Raw genomic sequence first — 15,931 nt, 5'->3', positions numbered from 1 at the left:
TTGAAAGTCAGAATTACACAGAGGAAAGGCAGAGAGAGAGAGGTCCGATGGTTCACTCCCTGATTGGCCACAACGGCCAGAGCTGCGCCGATCTGGAGCCAGGAGCCAGGAGCTTCTTCCAGGTCTCCCATGTGGGTACAGCAACCTGAGGACTTGGGCCATCTTCTACTGCTTTCCCAGGCCATAGCAGATAGCTGGATTGGAAGTGGAGCATCGGGTCTCGAACCGGCACCCATATGGGATGCCAGCACTTCACACCACGGCGTTAACTTGCTGCGCCACAGCACCGGCCCTCTGAGCATTTCTTAATAGTCTCATTACTTCTGCAGTACACTATCAGTTGAAATAGTCACGAAGCCCACACTGATTCCTGGGCAGAGGAGGGGCATCGACTCCCTCTGTTGATTACAGGTATGTCAGAATCACTGTGTGAGAAGAGCTTGTGCGATGGGAGACAGTGTTACAGCCATCACTGGAAAATACAGTCTGCTACTGCTGGTGTTGGGTTGAACCTGGAGAGGGGAGAGTACACTGAAAGTCAAAATGTGTGTTAAGTGGTAGCACTGGGAATATCTGGTGAGTGTTCCTGAGTGACCTCAGATACACCTGGGGAAAGTACTGCTATCCCATTTTGTAGTACAAGAAACTGAGGCACAAAGAGGTTTAATAATTCTTTCAAAATTATAGTGCTACTACCCGGCAGAACTAGGAATCAAATCCCGATTTGTATGACCCCTGGGCGCTGAGCATGCTGCCTTTAGGAGACCTGGACTACTGGGTGTGCTCTAGGTATGCATGGCATATGCCATTCCAGTATGAACTGTGGCCTAGGCACTTGATTCCCTAGCTACAGAAGTGTTAGCTGGATAAAAAGTTGAGCAGTATTTATGTCTGTCAGACTTTCTCCCCCATTCTTAAGAATATTACCTCTACAGAGTCACCTCTGTTGGGTGTTATGAAAATGGCAGGTGTTTGGTATGGTTCCTAGTCCTGGGAAATGGCCCATCAGTCCTAGGCCCACGGAGGGTGACAAAGTCATCCAGAGATATAATTAAAGGTCTGATCCTCCCCACCTCATGGGGAGGCCACACAGGCTGAATGTGCTGGTGCTAGTTCTGAAGCTCTGGGTTTTCTGGAAGTTACAGAGCAGTCTGTACTTCTGTCTGCAGTCTGAGCTGGGTTCTAACCCTTTGGCTCAACCACTGCCATGCCCATTCTGTGTCACCCCATGCTCAGTTCCCTGCTAGGTAGTACACGGGTGGGCAGAGACACCACAGCAGCTGTTGATGCCTCTTCTTTCCTCTTTGAAGGATCTGATGCTGCTGCCGACGAGGGCTACTTCATCTATTAAACCCAATACACTTGTCGCAGCTGCTAAGCCCCCGTAAGCCGCCGGGCGCCGTGTTTGTGATGGGACTGACAGTGCATGGAGGAGGCTGATTATACACGATTCCATTTCGCGGGCCCAGCAATGTAATTTCACAGGGCGATCAGCGTTTGCATGTAATAGCAGGCTGTGCTGAGGTGTCAGAATATTAAAGGCGCTAATGGCAAAGCTCCCTGTTACACAGGGGGCCACCCGCCGCGCCTACAGCAGGGCTGTGCGGCAGGCCCGTCGCAGATGGCTGGCCACTAAGCTAATGGGGCAGCAGCCAAGGCGGGCAGAGCCACAAGAGGGGAGAGCCAGCCGGGAGCAGCTCGGCACCTGCTTCCCCGCGCATGGAAATTACAGCAGCCCAGGGGAAGGGAAGTGTGCGTGCTTGCCTGGCACAGGGCTGGGCTGGGCCGGGTTGGTAGACTCAGCGTCTTTTCCCCTAACTCCACCCATCCATGTGGCTCAGCATCGGTACCTGCCCTGGATGGGATTCAGGACTCCTCGCTCATCCTCCTGCCTGTCCCACCCTCTGTCCAAGTCTCCCCAGGGTTTAGCTGCTGCATGTGCACAATTGGGCAGGTGGACCTGAGAGCTGAAAGAGGTGCCACTGGAGAAGTGGCTCCCAGAGAATTTGGAAGCAGCATTCGTTGGGAGAGGTGCTCAGGTGCAAGCTCTTGGAGAGAACTGTGAGAACAGATTCCTGCCCCATGCAGCTCAAGGTCAGAAAGCTTGTGGGCCCTAACCCCACTCCCCCAGGCTGGCACATGTGAGGGAGGAAGCAGGCAGGGATCAAAGGGTGGACATAAGACCCCTAGAGACCCAAGTTGCTGTTGGCGCATGGAGTTTGGAGGCAGTCACTCTTTCTTTCCAAGTTGTCCAGTCACACCCAAGCTCTAGTGTGCGTCCTCCTTTGTCCTTGCTGTGTCTCTGCCTAGAGCGCTATACCCCACTGTCGTCTGTCAAACCCTCCAGGCCCTCCAGGAAGCTTCCCTAGCCTCGTCCAACCCCACATGGACCTGCTTGTCTTCCTTGCCCGCTGTGGGTGGCCCTCTGGGCTTAGCCTCCCTGTCCTATTCTGATGAGTCCCTGGGTGCCAGCCTTAGCCTCTCAGCCAGAGTCTCTGACACCTAGCCCATATCACCTTGCCCTGAGCTGGTTCATGAACGGCTCTAGCAAGGCTTGTAGACAGATGTCATCTCATTCTGTGTCTGCGAGTAGCAACGAGGGCCAGGATGGGCAGAGGGCCCAGAGGGAGAGGCCAATACATGGTAGGAGTATGTGGGTATACATGTCGTTGGACCACTCCAGGTGCAGATGTGTGGGGCCAAGGGTTGGGCTTTAGAAGCGAGTGCTGGGGCTGAGGGCATGTGGAGACAGATGCAGAGGGGCAGCAGTGCGCGCATGTGGACCTGACACTGGCAGGAACACAGGTTGCTGTTGGAGTCTCTGGGTTCTTTGGGTGGCTGGCTGTGTCTGCTGGCTGTGTCTGAGGAGTGCCTGAGATGGCAGAAGTCGGGGGGAGCCTGGGATGCTGGACCCTGCTACTGTGCCTAGGGCAGTTTCATGAGGCTGACCACATCTGAAGCTTCAGCACTGCAGGGCTGTGTTTCAGTACCTGGGAGAGCCATGCTGGAGTTCTCAGCAGGGGCAACAGGAGGAGAGCCCAGGCTGAAGGAGAGCAGTTTTAATTAACCGGTTTTAATATCATTTTGGACTTTGGCTGGGATGTGAAGGCCCCGCTGGAAGCAGCATTTGTAAAAATTAAATCCCTCTTATTAGGAGCTTGGCAGACCCATGTGCATGTGCCTCCCCTGCCCCCCACCCCATGCCCCCAAGGAGGTGCTGGATGAGGCCATGTCACGGCAGCAATTGGTTATCTCGTCTTATCTGGGAATATGAAACCGTGCGGCATGACACCCGCGGCCGCAGCAGAGACGCCAATTCATCTCGCCCTCGCGCTGACAAGCTAGACTGCCCTTCCTGAAAGGCATCCGTCAGGCGGGACCAGGCCACGCCATGCTTGGTACCACTGCCCTCCAGCCAGAGGCTCTGGCTTGCCCTGGTCCAGCCCAGCCCTCCTGGGCTTTACTGTTCCCCTTCCATTCCTCTTCTACACATGCCAGCCTGTAGATCTTGGGGAGTCATAATTATAATGATAATCTAATCATGGTGACGCGCGGGGCAAGCATCTAATGTTATCTGAAGTGGTCTTCCCGCTTAGCAGCGATAAGACTCAGGATGACGTGCAGATAACGTTGAGCTGCCCTGTCCCCAAGCCGCCAGCAGAGCGGAGGAGCCTCCGCAGCCCTGCCGCCCGCCCGCCCGCCCGCCGCCGCTCTAAGCCGGGAAGCGGCAGCACCTGCTAATGCAAGTGTTTAATATTTGATGGGCTGGGATAAAGCAGGATCACCTTCGAATTGAATTGAGTGTCAGCCGAGAATCTATTACTGAAATTCGGCTGTGATTTGACAGCAAAGTAGACGATGTTATTCTTCACTAGTTACTGCAATCTTCTCCCCGACATCACTTAAATATTTTTTTCTTTGCTTGAGTAAACACACATTATCCTTCTTTTTCCCCCTTCCTTCCCTTTTTCCTTTTTAGAGGGGAAAAAAAAAACCCATCCAGCTCGCCTTCTCCAGGCTGATAGAGTAGATTGTTATTTCTTTATTTGTCCTATTAAATGGAATTTCTGATCGTTTAATCCGGCCTTTGTAAGTGATTTTAAAGTACTTGAAAGGCGCCCGCCACTGCTCTCTGGCCCGCTGCGCTCCAGCCTCGGCCCCAGCCATGCTCAGCAGCAGCTCCTCCAGCTGTGCACCGCCCACTGGCTGCTTCCCCTTGCTGCCTGTGCCCTGGCTCTGCCCCAGCTCTATGCCAGCATCCTCCCACTCTGTCCTTGAGCCTCACAGTCAGGCCCTGATTTGTGGGTACAGCTGTGGCCTGGGAAAGGGTAGAAAAAGACTTACTGGGAAGCTGGGCTGTGACTGGTCCTTCCGTGGTCAAAGAAAATGGTTTTGGAGGGTGCTGAGCATTAAGTGCAACAGACCCTAGCCTCTTAGCCATGGGGTGGGAGGGTGGGTTCCTGCCCCTGGGATGGACAGGTGCTACTGGTCCTCTGCCCAGCCACTGGGCACACTGTTGTGTCCAGCCTCCTGCCTTTCATTTCTGACCCTATGCTGATCCCTGTCCTCTGTGTGTAGTGGGGTGGGGACCTCCTGTGCCCAGCAGGGGCACGGCAGGCACCGCAATGCCTGTCTGAACATGGCTGGCAGTCACTTTACTTTCATCACTAGACCCACCATCCAACTTCTGGAAATTTGTTCAAGCTTCATTCCCACCGACCAGGGTCCTGCATGCTGTCACCTTCCTGCCACTGGGAGGAGAGCAGCCTGGTGTTCAGGGACTGCTAAAGTGAGGGAGTGGGTAATGTTCGAAGGGTGAGCTGGCTACTAGGCCCCAGGTAGATACCCAGGACTTTGTTAGCAGGCTAAGCAGGAATTAAATCCCATCCAAACACTTGGTGGCGTTCTAACCCATGAGGTCTCTTCTCTCTGGGTCTCAGTTTCCTCATCTGTGACGTCAGCTCAGCCATGCCTGTGAGGGAAGGTACTGTCCCTATCCTGCCACGTGTCCCCGCTGATGGAGGTGGCGCGGGTAGGGAATGGAGGGGGCAAAGGAGTGCTGGGGGCCTGAGCAGATCGATGCCCCCAGCACTTCCTTCCCCAACCCCAGGAAAACAATTAAGTACAGATCGATGGGTGGCCGCTTTGAATATGCATAAGTGAACACTTGACCTTCAGCAGAGCGTCTGCTCCCCCCACCACACACACACACACACACACACACTCTGTTCCCTCACAGCTGGTTGAGTCAACCAGGTGACCTTACTCCCTTCCTCAGTTGAGCCTCCACATGGCACTCAGAGCCTTCCCAATAGCCTGCTTCACTCGGGGTCTAAAGCAACATGACTGAGGCAGGCCATTGGCCAGCTCTTGCTTCAGGATTCTTTTCCTTTGGGTAAAGTTTGGATACTCTGGTCTCCAAGGTTCTTCCCAAGACCAGTCTTTGTGACCAACAACACTGAGGAGAGGGAGCCCAGCAAAGAGCTGGGAGCTCTTGGCGGGGGGAGGGGGGGTGCGGGTATCTGAGGAAGGGTACACGGTGAAGGTGTGAGGGGCTGCTCCTGATAAGAGAGATCTTAGAGACCAGGAGTTCTCTAGAAAGGAGCCCTGCTGAGTGGCACTTAGGGCTGGGCCACTGTGATAGGGGAGAAGGAGGTGAAAAGGGAAGTGGCCTCCAGCGAGTAAGCCCTTGGTGGGGAGGGGAGGTTTAGGGGGATGAGGGTGGTTCAGGGATTGGGGCCTTTGTTAACTACTGTTGCCTTCTGCCTTCTGTCTTCCAGGCTTACAGCTTCGCCATGGGCTGCTGGCCCAAGAATGGACTTCTAGACATGAACAAGGGCCTCAGCCTGCAACACATAGGTCGGCCCCACAGCGGCATTGGTCAGTCCCTCTGCATATCCCCCTGGCAGCTCGGCCAGTCCCCTGCCCTCATGCCCCAGTGCTGTGGCCCACAGAGGGGCTCCATGGCTCATTCAGTGCCCCAGTGAGACTATATCCATAGCTGGGGGGAGGGGATTATGGAAACAGGACCATTGGAAAGGACTTTTCAGAACAACTTTTTGGAGAAGGCTAGGAGCTAGGCTTTGGGTGAATCATAGGTGGCCTTGAGTTCAGAGTCCCCAACCCATGGCTGGGGGGCAGGGTCCTCAGGAGGGTGGGCACATGTCAGCTTACTCACCCCACCCCCACCGCCCTGTGGAGCTGGAGGAGGCTGTTTAATATTGTTTCTAGTCTGTGGCCACTAAACTGGACGATCAATGGGAGTTAAGGAGATGAATTATTTAAACCTCACCAGCTTTTAATTAGTCGGGGTCCTTCTGACCGATGGCTCCGTCCACAGGGTATTGACTCCCCCGCAGGAGCAGCAGCTTCCATTGAACGCTGCCTGAATTGGGAGGGACCACTTGGGGTGCTAGGTGGGGGTACACCCTCAGGGGGATTCCGGCTTGGGAGGGGACCAGAGTAGCCATTGGAGGCTCTGCTAGTTTCTGATAAGTCTGTAGGATTGTGTCTAAGAGTATAAGGTGTCCATGAGTGTGCCTGTCTGTGTGAAGGATTTATGTGTGTGTTTAGCAGTACGTCCGTATTGTTCCGGAGGCACATGTCTGTATATGGAAGTAGGCACCAGCCCGTGTGTGAACCTGTCAGAAATGGTATCTGTTTCTGTGCATGCAAATGCTTTCAAGCAGGATACTTCAAAGTGAGGAGGAGTTGGGTGTTCTGAATGGTCTGTGACATTGCCACAGACTGTGCCTTGCAGAGCTATCACTGTGGGGGTCGGGCTGGGGGAACTGCAGGGATTCAACCAGAGGATTCAACATTCCACAGAAAGTCTCTGGGGCCTAGGAGTTGCTGAGCATCCTGGGGGAAGGTCCCAGACTCATGAAGCTCACATCCTAGGATGAAGCAGACACTGAAACAGGTGCTTGCGACAGTACTAAGAGCTGCGATAGAAAGCCCTTGGTTGGCCGGCGCCGTGGCTCACTAGGCTAATCCTCTGCCTTGCGGCGCCGGCACACCGGGTTCTAGTCCCGGTCAGGGCACCGATCCTGTCCTGGTTGCCCCTCTTCCAGGCCAGCTCTCTGCTGTGGCCAGGGAGTGCAGTGGAGGATGGCCCAGGTGCTTGGGCCCTGCACCCCATGGGAGACCAGGAGAAGCACCTGGCTCCTGGCTTCGGATCAGCGAGATGCGCCGGCCGCAGCGGCCATTGGAGGGTGAACCAACGGCAAAAGGAAGACCTTTCTCTCTGTCTCTCTCTCACTGTCCACTCTGCCTGTCAAAAACAAACAAACAAAAAAAAAAGCCCTTGGTTGCCCCAAGGGAGGTTTTCTCTATTCTTAGTTGTCAAGGTGGCTTCTGCTTCTATTTGCACCCCCACTGACTCCTGCCCGGTATCTTTCTTATTGGGACATCTCAAGGCTCTTCTTGGGTCTCAGAGGAAAAGATAACGCACTGAAAAGCCCAAAGAACTTGGTCTTCCCTCCCATAGAAGCTTTTCCATGCAACCAAACCCAGCATGGTGATGCACAGGGAGGTCAGCAGGAAGTTTCCTGGCGAATAGGATACTTGAATTGGGATCCTTGAAGGAGGAATGAGTTTCCAAGGTGGAACAATGAGAGAAGGGTGTCCCAGGTAGGAGGAATGTGTGCACAAAGGCCTGGGGTGTGAGAAAGCCCAGCATGTTGAGAGGATAAGCTTAAACATCTACAAGTAGGTTCCAGTGGCTGGAGTTGAAAATCAGGACTAGGGAGCAGCTAGAAAATACAGGGAGGAATAATGGCCAGATAAAAGGTATGGATTTTTTCCTGGGGTTTAGAGGAGACATAGGAAGGTTGTGAGAGAATGACATGATCAGAGCTCTGATTCACAATCCACAAGGCAGTTTGTGCTGCTCAAAACTAGTGCTTATGGATGTGCTTATGGATGGATCAAAGAATGAGAGAATAAATGAATTCATAAAAGAATAATGGGAAAGGGAATGCCAGAGCGGACTTGCCTATGAGAAGGAGCTGCAGTAATTGCTTCTTTTGGGGGTGGAGTGGGGACCACCAGTAGGGCTCCCACATGGCCTTGAGCCAGGGGCCTTGCTTCTGTGTGTCTGATTCAAGTTGTGTTCAGAGGGAGAAGGGGTTTCCTGTCCCCACTTTTTGTTGCTTCTTGAGTCACAGTGGCATCCCTCTGTCTGCTCATCTACGCTGACCCCAGATAAGGAACCCCCAGCTATCCCTTCCGTCTTCATAAAAGAATGTTTCTCCCTCCTGGTGGACACTAGGGCCCAGCCTGCAGCCCAGAGTGAAGTAGAGTGAGGGCTTTGGACAGGGAGTTCTGGCTGTCCCACCCACAGCTCTGTGACCTTAAACAAAGGGCAGTGCTACCTGCCTCTCAGGGCTGATGCGGGGTTCCACTGAGTCACCCGAGTGAAGGGCTGAAGGGCCTCCACAAAGCCTGCAACCAGTGGGTGCTCAGGAGTGCCCCGACTGCAGCCCTGCCAACCTCGGGGGCTCTCCAGGGCCCTGGGGCTTCTTGGCACTTGGTCTGTGTAGTCTCTGAATGAAGAGGGCTGCCCTGCCAGCTCCTGGCTGGCTCTGAGGTGTGGGTGAGGGTGCTTGGAAGGGAGGAGGATGCAGGGCATTAATTGGGCTGGGAGAGGCAGGGAGGGGAGGCATGGGTTTTGAGCAGTGAGGTTAATGGCCCTCGCGCCAAAGAGACAGCTTTAATGAGCTTCAGCTGGCGGTGCCCCGAGTTACTGTGCGTGCTAAAAGGGTCGCGCTGTAAGAGTTTGATGTGGACTGCTTTCCAGCCCTGGGGTCAAGGGTCAGCTTCTGTCACTGGCCACTCAGGCTGGTCCTCAGTGACATGGTGCTAATTAACTGTGTGAGGAGCTGCCAGCCTGGAGTAGGGAGTGGTATGTATATTGGGGGGGGGGGGGGGGGGCGGTGAGGCGGCATTGGGAGATGCTGATCCGAAGCTCTGCACACCCCACCCCTTAGCCATCTCCAGGGTGTGCTTGGTTCTCTCACAGTGGCCTGGGACATGGCATTGGTGGTATGGAGGCAGGCTTGCTGGAGGGTTGTGGTGACAGGTGTGGGGCAGGGCAATAAGGCTCTAGAGGAAAGAGGGCCAACTGGGATGTCTGTGGGCAGTGGGGAGCCATGAAAGTGTCTGGGACCAGGGAGTGACTTGGTCAGAGTGGTCTGCTGGTTTGTCCAGGAAGGTCTAGTGAGGAGGAGGTGCAGGCAGGCTGGCAGGGGGAGGAACAGTAAAGTGAGCGAGAGATGCTGGTTGATGCAGAGCCAGGGCAGTGGCTGTGGGCATGGAAGCAGGGGACCTCTCATGCAGTGTGTACCTTGCACTTGCTACAGGTCAAAAGCTGTGACAGGTGCTAGAAAGTGTTGGTAAAGATGTCAGACACAGTGCCCTGCCCCAGCAAAGCTCGCAGGCAGGATCATGAGCTGGGCCCTGGATGCGCAGGGAGAGAGAGTTTAGGGATGGGTGGAGCTCTGGACAAGGAGGCCATCAGAGGCGCACCAGTGTGACATCCTAGTCAGGGGAGACTGGATCTCTGCTGGCCTGGTGTGTTTGGCCTTGGGAACCTGATAAGCAAGGTAGTGTGGAGTAGATCAGAACGGCTGATTGCTAAGGCTGCTGGTGGAGTCGGTCAGCATCCTTGGCTTAGGCCCAGGGCTCTGAGGCAGGGCTGCTGTCACAGGGCCTGTGAGTGGTCTTGCTTTGATTTCAGCAAAGGACCAGCAAGGCGTGTTCTTTGGGGGTACTTCATATTAAGCAATTTAATTTTCAAAGCAGTCTTATAAAGGCGGGCATCATCATTCCCGTTTTTAGAGATGAGGAAACTGAGACTTAGTTAAGTGACTTTCCTGAGGTCACACAGCCCATTGATTTGAGGGCCAAAATTGTAACCCAGGTCCATCCAAATGCAGAGCCTGTGTTCTGAGCGTTGAGCTAGATGCCGAAGCACCCTTTTGAAGTAGGGCATTGTGCTGCCAACAGAGACAGTGTACAAGAACACAGATGCCCTTCCCTCAGCATCCAGTGGAACACATCGGGCTCAGCAGGCTTCAGAAGGCTTCCTGAGAAAGGAAAAGAGGCATTGCACCCTGTGCTGCGGGCCTCTGCCCTCCTTTGGGCCCTGATGGTTCCTGGGATTTCAGTTTGCTCTCCACCTCTTGGCCCAGGAAAATCCTTCCCCTCTTTCAGAGACCGCCTCCTCTGGGAAGCATCCTGGCCCTCTCATTAGGAGTGTGCAGAGCACAAGCTTGGGCTCAATTACAATTTGTCAGAGGTGATGACCAGGCCCTGCACACTTGGGCTCTCTGAAGGCAGGGCTTGGGCCTCCTTGCGGTCTTTCTTTTTGGAAATCTGCACAGGAGATATCAGTAAAATCTCACGTGTGATTGTGACGTGGAGGCCCCATAGACGGCTCCTTTCTGCTGGCTGGGAGGGTAACTGGACCCCTCCCGGATGCCTGGCTGGGTGGTCCTGCCCTGGAGCGTAGCCCCTGTGCTCCAGACAGGGGAGGATGGTTCTGAAGCTGCTGGGCAGGGGCGTGGCTGGAGGCCAAGTGCACGCTCTCTGGCACTTACTGCCCAGCACCATTTGGCAAGAGAGCCGGGCTGGCAGGTGGCTAGGTGGAGGCCTGCCCCCCCCCGGGGGCAGTACTGGCCTGTGGTCTCCCCTGAAAGAGTGGGGTGTCTATCAAGAGTCCAGTCAGAACGCATTAGCTCTGTGACATGGATCTCATTAGTGACCGTGAGAGGTGTCACCGCGGGAGAATCGGCGGCTCAGGGAGACGCTTGTACCAAAAGGAAGAAAGGACAGTGACAGCCTTTTCTCTGCCGCCTCTGCCGCCAGCTCACTGGGCCGCCCGCCCTCCTGCTCGTGGGGGAGTAGGGGGTGCTGGCTAATGAGCTCGTCTACACTACAGCTTTGCCTTCCCCTCCTTGAAGTTTCCCAGGTCCCTCTGAAGACCTCAGGCCTGGGATTAGCACACAGCGAATGCCAGCCCCCCTCTTGCCCAGCGGGGAGTTCCTTCTGATCACCCTGCTCCTGCTACCATAGGCAAGGGAAAGGAGGTGGTGCCAAGGCAGAGCCACTGTGGCCTGGAGCGGGGGAAGGCTCAGGCCCCTCTGCAGCACTTGCCAGAGTGATCATGTCACCTCTCTGCGGAGGGCTCTTGCTTCCAAGAGGTGCAGTCTCTGCTCCCCTTGCCCAGTGACATCTCCTAGCCCAGCAGTGTCCCCACCCCCTGGTGAGCAGCCCTTGGCCCAAGGCAGGAAAGAATATCAGATCTCTGGCTGAGGATTCAGCACATAGCATTTAGATCTGGTATCATATGGGACTTTCTGGCTCGCTAACAAGCTTTGGAATCTGCCAGAGCCCAGTGTCTGGCCTTCAGATTGCCTGCGAATGCTGAAGTATTGCTGTGAGGCCCCTGCAAACCTTGATGTTACTCTTTCCATCTGTCCCAGAGAAGTGCCTTGCCCCCTCCCACCAGCTTTGGTCACCTTCAGCACCAGGAGATGAAGAGTCAGCCTGGATATCTTTGGGGGAGGGGCAGAGACCATGGCAGGAGTGTCTTCATCAACACTTACCCTCTCCCTCTCAGGTGTGGTCCTGAGAACGTAAAGAGCCAGGGGGTAGGTGGCCATAAGAAGGGACAACTCTCCAGGCATTGGCAGCAGCTCTACTCGCCTGCCTGAGGAGTGCTCCTTCCACCCTGAGCTGACCCATTGGAGTCCCAGGCACATCTGAGGAATTGGCCCTTCCCACACACCAGGCTCTAGTTGTCAGTAGCAACCACGGATGGAAGAATGGACAGGTGGAAGGGTGAGTTGACAGATGGATGGAGGAAGGTTCTAGTGTGTGTCTGTGGATATGTGTTCTGTGCTTCCTTGGAAAGTACAATCTTTGTTTCCATACCTTCAGAGCCCTGGGCCCCAGGCTGGCCTCCCCTTGTCTCTCTCTGTATCTCCTGTCAAACCATCGCAGACGTAAATGACAAAGAAATCAGAAAGACAGATCAATGCCGGCCAAATTAGCACTTGCAGATAGACTGTGCGGGGATGTCAGCGCCCTGACCCCTGGTGATCTTGCAGCCTCCGCTGCTGATATTATGCAAATTGCATCCATCTGGCAGGACCCGCGTGCTGGCTGCTCTTACTCAGAGGAGTAATGGGCTGGGGGGTGGGCGGGAGTGTTGGAGCAAGAGTCAGTGGACTGAGTGTGTGCGTGTGTGTGCATGTGTGAGCATGTGTTTGAGTGTATGTGAGGGCGTGCGGTGCCCACCAAGCGCTGGGCGGTGATTGAGTGATTGACAGGGCAGATAAGGGGCTGCATTGGATTCCTTTGGGCCTGGGGATTAGGAGCAGCCACAGATGGGAGATAACTGGACTTCATTTCAGTTTATTTTCCTCCTTATCCCCTCTCCCCACCTTCACTCCCCGAAAAACACAATCTCTGTAGTTTGTGTTTTCATCAATATTTGCAAGTCATTATGACTGGTTTAAGGTGAGAGACAATGTCAGGGCCCAGGCCAGGCCAGCCCCGCACTGATCCTGCACAGGTCTGGTACCCTGAGAATGAGTCCCTGGAGCACCACCTTCATTCCAGTGCCATTCCCAGCAGCGCTCCTTGAAGGCCCTGATGCTCTCTGGACCATTGTGCCTTACGGGCCATCCTGCTGACCTGCCTCATCTGACCCACTGCCCTCTGACGTTGTTTAGGCTCCAGTATAGGTGTTTCTGTTGCTGGTGTTAACTGTGCCCCCTGGGACTGCCCTTACTCTTCTACAAGGTTCTGGACCCTTCCTCACAGCCCTTTCCATTTTGAACACTACTGACCAGGTCCCAGGCCAGCTGTGCACAGTGGTGGCTGTGACCAATGGACAGGGGATTTGTTGGTCAGATCTGGATCACACAAGCATCATTTGACAACAAGTGCCTGGTGCCCTGAACACTACACTGGGCTGTGTATCCGTTACCTCATTGAATCCTCTAGCCCCGTGAGGACTGCCATCTCTACGCTGTGTGAGGGAACAGGCTCAGGAAGGTTGTCATTCACTCCAGCTGCATAATAGGGAAGTAGGAGAACCTGAATTTTTTATTAGAAGATTTATGTATTTATTTGAAATGCAGAGCGATGGAGAGAGAGAGTGATATCTCCCATCAGCTGGTTTACTCCCCAAATGGCCACAACAGCTGGGGTTTGGCCAGGCTGAAGCCAGAAGCCAGGAGCTCCATCTAGGTTTCCCCCTGTGAGTGGCGAGGGCCTCAGTACTTGGACCATCTTCTGCTGCCTCTCAGGCACATTAGTAGGAAGCTGGATCCTACATACAAAGTAGCCAGGATTTAATCTAGACACTGACGTGGAATGTGGACATCCCAAATGGCAGAAGCAGCCTGACCCCTGCACCACATCTACCCCAGACAGCCAGAATTTAAATACAGCTCTCTTTTGGCCTGGAATTGACTCTTGTCTACCAGGCTCATGGTTTTGCTGCCGTGCAGCCTGCCTCCGACTCTGGACGTATCACTATGTTTGGATCACTGAAGTGAGCCATCCTTGTCCAGTAGGTAGACAAGTTCCTTCAGTTCCCAGACTGTGAACACAGAGCCAGGCCCCTGCCCAAGGTAACCTAGCCCGAAGGGGACAGCAGTCCAAACAGGTCATACCTTCAGGGGCATGTGTCTAAGACAGTTGGACTTTAGCAGGAAGGACACACAGAGGACAGAATGCACCTAGCAGCTGAGCCAGCCCAGGAATATGTCACAGCACGTGGTATACGGCCCCTGTAGCTCAAGGAGAGGGCCTGATGCAGCCCAGGACAGTCAGCTATGGTGAGCTGAGGGGATGGCTGTCCCAGGACCCCTCCAAAACTGGGTACCCACTGTACCCTCCCACCAGGCAGGGTTGGGAGCTCAGAGTGCTGGGGACATGTCCGGGGACATGTGTGCAAGGGGAGCTTGTCCTAATGAGGAGAACATGGCTGCTAGTTAGGCAAGGGGCGGGCAGGAGCCGCAGAGCTGATTGAAGGCAGGGGCAGGGGTCAGACAATTAGGCCCAGATCCGGCCGTTTGATGTGAGTTCTGAGGCCTCAAAGCCTCCCTTCAGCCGGCTCCCTCCTCTCCCTCCTCTCCCTCCTCTTTCCTTTCTTCTTCTGCCCAAAGGCAGGAAGGATGGGAGCGCTTATGCTCACTGTTACTATTATTAAACCCTGTGGCAGGCCAGCCAGACCCCAGGACTCCTGCCCACAGGGGGCACCCCAGGCCCCCAGGAGGCTCCTTGGGCTCCAGAGCAGGCATCTGGCCAGAAGCCAAGTCCAGGTAGCTGAACCCCACAGGCGGGGTGACCCTGCCTCTCACTTGTTTCTGAGGAGGGGGAGTGAATGGGGCTGCCCAGCAGGAGTTTGAATCCTTGGGGCTGCTTTCACCATCACCTGGGGTCACTTAGTTATTTTCTGTCTTGTCCTGGAGGTGGGGTGGAGGGCATGGTCATCCTTACTACCCCCCCATCATGCAAATAATCATCTGCAGCAATCACCGCCCAGCTTTGTCCCACAAGATAAAAGTACCTAGAGCCCCACAGCACTGCCCCCCCCCCCCTCATACTCATACTCACAAAGCAGAGTACCCCCTCATCCCCATGGCATGGCCACACACACCATCCCAGGGCCCTATACTTCAGTCACACTCATGGTTCTTGGACAAAAGCCCTCTCAGTGCACTACTATAGAGCCCTGGGTGCTAGGCCCCACCCCCAGGAGAGCTGGGAATAGCCATCAGAGCTTGTGTGCAGGGTGCAGGCTATCAGGGCCCTTGCAGTTCCCCATCGTAGGAAATAAGCCTCAAGAACTGGTGCTGACCAGAGTGCGGGAGGAAGCCAGATTGGGGGGGGACAGAGCGAGAGGGAGGGTGGGAGCAGAGATAAATGTTAGCTCATTTCTTCCGTAATTAGTTACTCCCTCATCCCCGCGTTGTAATTGTGAACAAGCTGTAATGTTTAATTAGTCTGTAAATGAAACCCCAATTTCATAATGGCCTGGCTGACAGGGCTAAGTGAGCAGGGGAGGAGGCGGAGGGTAGGTGATAGGGAGGGCTTGCAGGGGAGGGCAGTAGCAATATTGCCTCCTTTTCAGCCCTAGCCTGGCCTCAATGGGGGGACTCTGTGTGACTGTCCAGCTCTGGTGTCTGCCTGTAATGCCTCCTCCCTGGCCCTTCTCACCACAGAAGGGGGTGGGAGGGAAGTCCTCGGGCATCATCCTCCCTCCCAGCCTCCCCCAGTGTCTGGTTGGGATACCAACCAACTCAGGTGTTTCTAGTTTGAAAAGCTTGGGCTGCACAGGACTTGAAATCCCAACAAGGAAGGGTTTCCTCCCTAGGTCTAATGTCCGCCCCCATCACCAAGCCATGCTACTAAGAGGCCTTTGCTTTGCACCTAGTCCCTCAGGATCTGGTCCTACAACCCTAAAGGAGTCAGAAGTTGGCTTCAGTTCCTCTCAGTGCAGTCCCGGTGCCAAGCAGAATCCTGCAGACACCCAGGCCAGGCCTTACTCTCAGCATCCTCACAGCAGCCTGTGATAAGCTGGAGCTGCCGCAGGGGGGCAGCCCTGGCCCCACCGCTGCCTCATTGGTCTCTCCCTGTCTCCCCCACAAGATCCTCATCGCCTCCACACGCCCCCGCCCTGCCTGCCGCAGCCATAAATCTCAATTTACGAGGGCAGCTCTGGTGGGGGAGGGAGGCAGCACCGCTAATGATGGCTCCTCAGCCGGATTTTTCATGTTGCACAGTCATAAATTTTTAAGAACAGCATGGGCAGCACGTTAGCAAGTTATCGGGGCTGCCTCCATGCTGGCTGCCTAGCTCCAGAGAGGGAGAACAGAGACCCAGTAGGGCAAAATAGATGTGTGGGGCAGGG

At 54.8% G+C, this 15,931-nt stretch overlaps 1 protein-coding gene across 8 annotated transcripts in view; it reads left to right on the top strand.

The window, feature by feature from the left end:
• Positions 1 to 15,931, top strand: part of ERI3 (ERI1 exoribonuclease family member 3) — a 146,612-nt gene that overhangs the window by 112,827 nt on the left and 17,854 nt on the right. For 7 of the 8 annotated variants that reach the window (XM_062191149.1, XM_062191144.1, XM_062191146.1 and 4 more), the window contains one exon: positions 5,781 to 5,880. The exons of the other annotated variant lie outside the window; for it this stretch is intronic. In XM_062191149.1, the coding sequence (XP_062047133.1) occupies positions 5,781 to 5,880 (100 nt within the window). The remainder of the gene's footprint in view (positions 1 to 5,780; positions 5,881 to 15,931) is intronic. 8 annotated transcript variants of the gene reach the window in all.

Source organism: Lepus europaeus, chromosome 5 (assembly GCF_033115175.1).
Source record: "Lepus europaeus isolate LE1 chromosome 5, mLepTim1.pri, whole genome shotgun sequence".
Lineage (NCBI taxonomy): Eukaryota > Metazoa > Chordata > Mammalia > Lagomorpha > Leporidae > Lepus > Lepus europaeus.
The sequence above is the reverse complement of the archived record's forward strand: the minus strand, read 5'-3'. Positions and strand labels throughout refer to the sequence as shown.